Source organism: Rhinolophus ferrumequinum, chromosome 24 (assembly GCF_004115265.2).
Source record: "Rhinolophus ferrumequinum isolate MPI-CBG mRhiFer1 chromosome 24, mRhiFer1_v1.p, whole genome shotgun sequence".
Lineage (NCBI taxonomy): Eukaryota > Metazoa > Chordata > Mammalia > Chiroptera > Rhinolophidae > Rhinolophus > Rhinolophus ferrumequinum.
Genome location: NC_046307.1, coordinates 7,790,561 through 7,795,318, shown reverse-complemented (window position 1 = coordinate 7,795,318; position 4,758 = coordinate 7,790,561). Strand labels below are relative to the sequence as shown.

Below are 4,758 nucleotides of genomic sequence, written 5' to 3'. Positions count from 1 at the left end.
ATGCGCACGCGCAGGGCCACTCAGCCGCGCGAGCAGCGGTCCCAGCGCAGGCTTGGCCGCGCGCTCCCGCCCTCGGCCCGCTCCCCCGGCTCCTCCCTCCTCCCGAGCTTCTCGGAAGGCCGCGCGGGAGGGAGGCCGCGATGGCAGATGAAATCGCTAAGGCTCAGGCCGCCCGGCCTGGTGGCGACACGATCTTCGGCAAGATCATTCGCAAGGAAATCCCAGCCAAAATCATTTTTGAGGATGACCAGGTAGGCACCGGGCGCCACTTCGCTCGTGGGCTGAGACCGGGCGGCCGCCCGTGGACACGCCGGTTTCCCGCAGAGGGAAGGGAAGGGCCGGGACCTGGCCGTCCCGCATGGCCTCTGCCGCGGGCCCCCAGCCAGCGGGCAGGGCCGCGGCCGCTCCGAGGCGGCCTGCCGGCGCGTGCCGGCGCTCCGGTTACGCGTTATCAGCCCCGGGCACGGGCCATGCCGCCGGGCGCCCGTGGGGCCCTCACTGCGGGTCTGGGCGCTTGTGGGGGGCCGCGCCAGGTCTTCGGCGTGGGCGCCCGCCGGCTCCCCGGCTGCCTGGGACCTCGCCTGTGTCAGGAATCTCACAATCTCGCCAGCGCTCTGCCTGACAGGGAGAAATCCGATCGCGCCCTGACTCGGGCCCAATCTCCGCGATCTCCCGCGCACAGCCGGCCTGCCGGGCGATCCCGGAGCCACTCCACGCCGGGTTGCGCTAGAAGACCCGGGGCACACGCCTCGGAGCGGCGGGGGACGGGGGGCGTGCGGACGCGCGGGGCCAGCTTGTCACCAATTCGTCACCCCCATCCCCACCCCCACCCCGCTCTGGCCGTGGACTCCAACTAAGTGGGCACGCATCGGCGATTTGCTTTCCTTGGGCCCCGCCCGGGAAGAATGGTTCCTTTTATAATATTTGACAGGAAGCAGTTTTATGCCAAGGGACTAAGAATGTAGTTTCTGTTTACTTCACTGTAGGTGAAATTCTGTTTTAGAAAGGCCCAGTCGATGTGACTTTCAGATATCCTGTGTAAAATATTTAGTGGGTAGTTGCATTTATGCGTTTGGATCTCAGATAAAGCTGGGCAGGAGATTTACATAAAAAAAGTTCTGTAAACTTTTTGTTATATTAACATTGAGATATGTGGAATTTAAGCGAAACATTCCTTTTATGCTACTAGGAGCATTATTAGATTCAAAACTTTAAGATTTAATTAGGTTCCTCGAGGTGAATTTTATTTAAATACTTTCATTTGTTTAGTTAAGGAAGTTCTTTTGTTTTAGAAAACGCAACACACATTGTTTTTTTGAAACATTTTCAGTTGCTTTTTATAAATGATCGTTGAAATACTGACGTTTGAACCAGGGAAATCCCAACAGTATAACATTATGATTCAATCTAAATGATACAGCATTTTGTATAGAGTACCAAGTAGAATTACTTCTGGGACAGGTAAGCTGGGATGAGGTCCAAGCAGCTTCCACCTTCATTGAGAACAAAAGATAAACACTTTTGTAGTATGTCATTTGTCTACATGTTACTTACCCTCTTCACTTCTACACAGAAGTAAAATAGGGAAAAATAAATAGGTATTAGTCAAATACCAGATAAATATATAACTACAGTAAAGGAAAAAATATACTGCAGTAAGGGAAAAAACTGGAAATTGCACAACCAGGGCTCCTGACCTAGGAAAGGTGGGGAGGAGAATCAGAGAAGATATCTTCAGAAAGGTTATATATGCTGGTGGCTGTGGTATGAATGGCAGGTTAAGTTAGACAAAAGTTGGGGTGGAGTGGGGAGAGGATCATTATGGTAAGAGGAAACTGAAGTTGAAAAAACCCTGAAGGTAGAGAGAGATGGCCGCTGTGACTAGAGCAGGAAGAGTTGTGTGAGATCAGACTGGAAAGGTGGACAAAGATTAACATGCGTAATTTCTAGCCAGTCTGTATCAGGTTTTTCTCTGATAATCATTTATTTCACCCTTTACTTTTCCTTTATAATATGTAGGATCTTTGGTTAATTATACTTTTGTTTGTCCATCTTCCCATCAGACTGTAAGTTCCATGAACAGGACCAGGGGACCACATGTATTGTGTACACTACTAATTTCCTAGCATTTACTATAGTATTTCCCATGGGGTTAGTGTAAAGGAATAAGATGTATATACTAAACTTTGATTTTTTTTCCCCCCTTTTCCCTAGTGTCTTGCTTTTCATGACATTTCCCCTCAAGCACCAACACATTTTCTGGTAATACCCAAGAAGCATATATCCCAGATTTCTGTAGCGGAAGATGATGATGAAAGTGTGAGTAAATTTACTAGCACAATTTATTTTCTTTTTAAATTGGGAGACTAAATTTTGACCTTAAATTGATGTTATGTTTTCATTTTCCTAAGGGCATTACTAAGGAAAACAAAATCATTATGGCTTCAATGCATTGTAAAATTGTGATTTTTTTTTTAAATGAGATATAATTGACATATATTAGTTTTATATTAGTTTATATTAGTTTTAGGTATATGACACAATGATTCAATACATGTATCTATTATGAAATGATCACCACAGTAATTCTAGTTAATGTCTATCACCACAAATTCTTAAGCAGAAAGGGTTCCACATAAGGATTAGTTGGTGAGACTAATTTTTTCTCAACAAAGAAATAGTATATCAAACAGGAGAGGGTTCATGGACTGTTCTATTAATACTATTAAAGGAAAGAAAAATAATTATTTGGTTTTGCCAGGAGGTATAGGCTTCAATTAAAATTTTTCCTAATGCTCTTTGTGGTAGACTGTATAATCGTTCATAAATATTTACTATTCTTTAGGGGTGTATTATACTTCCTGCCTCATTGATGTCAGGCCTGGTTATATGACTCTATTTGGCCGATGAATGAATGCAAGCAGAAGTGATACATATCTTTTCAGTGGAAACTTTTAAGAGTTAGCACCTAGTTTGCCATGTTCTCTCTTCCCTCTGCCACTATGATCACACAGAGATTGGTCCAACGGCCTAGGTTTCCAAGTGAAAAAGATGTAGAAATAGAGTCTGGTCAACTTCTGATGAACATGTAGTAAGTCTAAGAAATGTTTCTTTGTTGTAAACCAGATTTTGGGGTGGTTTGTTACCACAGCATAACCAAACCTATCCTGATTGATACACGCCCCCATAACAAGAAAGCAAGATGTCTTGCTTTATTAAAAGAACTTAAATATCACTTGGAATATGATTTAAAAATTGTTTTATTTGAGCAGATTTATGTCTCATTTTTTATTGAAATTAGTAATGTATAAATACCTAATCTTACTGGGTTTTTAATTGTAAATTATGTTGTATTAGGAGTAAAAGAGTTTCCAAATATTTGCCCAAAAGAGTATGTTGGCAGTTTTTTAATTTAATATTTCACCTTGGTAGTTTGTTATTTAATGGCAAGAAATTGTAAATTCCCTGTGCTTAAGAAACTTTTTTTTCTTTTGCAGCTTCTTGGACATTTAATGATTGTTGGCAAGAAATGTGCTGCTGATCTGGGCCTGAAGAAGGGTTATCGAATGGTGGTGAATGAAGGCTCAGATGGGGGACAGTCTGTCTACCATGTCCATCTCCATGTTCTTGGCGGTCGGCAGATGAACTGGCCTCCGGGTTAAGCATGTTTTAGGGATAATTTTCCCTTCTTAGGCAATGATCAGTTTCGCAAGTTCTATTATGTTAAACAGTACACTTACTTTTCCCTGTGTATGGACAGATTGAGGAAATCATTTGAAAAATCCATACATAATAAACAACATTGTTGCATGTCTGAATTCTGTATTTGATTTATTATGAAAAAATATATATGTTGGGATGTATGAAGGTGGAGTTCATAATTTGGGAGGTATCTTGTTTTTTTTCTCCCCAAGGAGGATGCAACCTATGTACATTATTACAATGGTGTGACTGGTCTTTGAAGACAAGTTACAAGAGTTCATAAATTTAGCTTTAGCTTAGAAATATCCTTGTAGTCTAAGAGAAAATTTTATAATCCAATTATCTTATTTCCTAAGAACAGAAGAGTATGTGATGTGACTGGTCAAGATAGGGATAGTTTTGGGTTTAGAAACAATGTTTTTTGTCCAGCCCACAGGTTTCCCCTGGACTGTTGGGATAACTTGGAAGGGATGAAAATAGATTTGTCACAGAATCTTTGATGACCATATGAAGCCATAGATTGATAAGTTATAAAGACTTGAAAACATTAGTTAGAATTAATTTTCCAAATTGAAAACACACTGTTTTGAATGTGGATGTGCTCACTAGCAAAAATATTTTAAGTTGTATATGAATCTGGCGGTGTGGAGTTGGGCGGGGAATATCAGGGTCTGAGTTCTTATGTAGACTGACAATGAAACTTTCTGTTTTTAGTCTTGCCATACACCCTAGCCTTCCTAAGTTTGCACGGCAAACTGTTTTGCTTCTTGGCTTTCCTTCATGTAGGCACTTTTATAGCTTCCAAATTTTGATATTTCTTTTCTGCTTTTGTCTCTTCTCATTCTCCTTGTGCTTATGGGTTCCTTCCATTTTTAATTTCTCAGAAGACCACTTTAGTAAGGTTTGAGACATTTAATTGAAAATTGTTTTTCTAAATTTTTAATTTTGTTTGATTTTAAAATATTTTAGGGGTGGGAGTTAGGGAAATTAGCCATTTATGTCTTACAAATAATTTTTCCCAATTTTCATTTTTTACTTTGTTTGTAGTGTTTAAAA

The 4,758-nt window shown here is 41.4% G+C and overlaps 1 protein-coding gene across 1 annotated transcript; it reads left to right on the top strand.

Annotated features, from left to right (window-relative positions):
* Positions 1-52: 52 nt before the first annotated feature.
* On the top strand, positions 53-3,818 carry HINT1 (histidine triad nucleotide binding protein 1). Its single transcript, XM_033096380.1, has 3 exons — positions 53-251; positions 2,215-2,319; positions 3,498-3,818. Exons 1-3 carry the CDS (start codon positions 141-143, stop codon positions 3,660-3,662), a joined length of 381 nt encoding a protein of 126 aa, XP_032952271.1. The 5' UTR covers positions 53-140; the 3' UTR covers positions 3,663-3,818.
* The last annotated feature ends 940 nt before the right edge of the window (positions 3,819-4,758 follow it).

Bases quoted from the DNA above. Each gene is read 5' to 3' on its own strand.
- HINT1 (XM_033096380.1), top strand. From the start codon at position 141: ATGGCAGATGAAATCGCTAAGGCTCAGGCCGCCCGGCCTGGTGGCGAC. The intron at 252-2,214 runs GTAGGCACCGGG...CCTTTTCCCTAG, and splicing joins TCATTTTTGAGGATGACCAG to TGTCTTGCTTTTCATGACAT. The intron at 2,320-3,497 runs GTGAGTAAATTT...TTTCTTTTGCAG, and splicing joins CGGAAGATGATGATGAAAGT to CTTCTTGGACATTTAATGAT.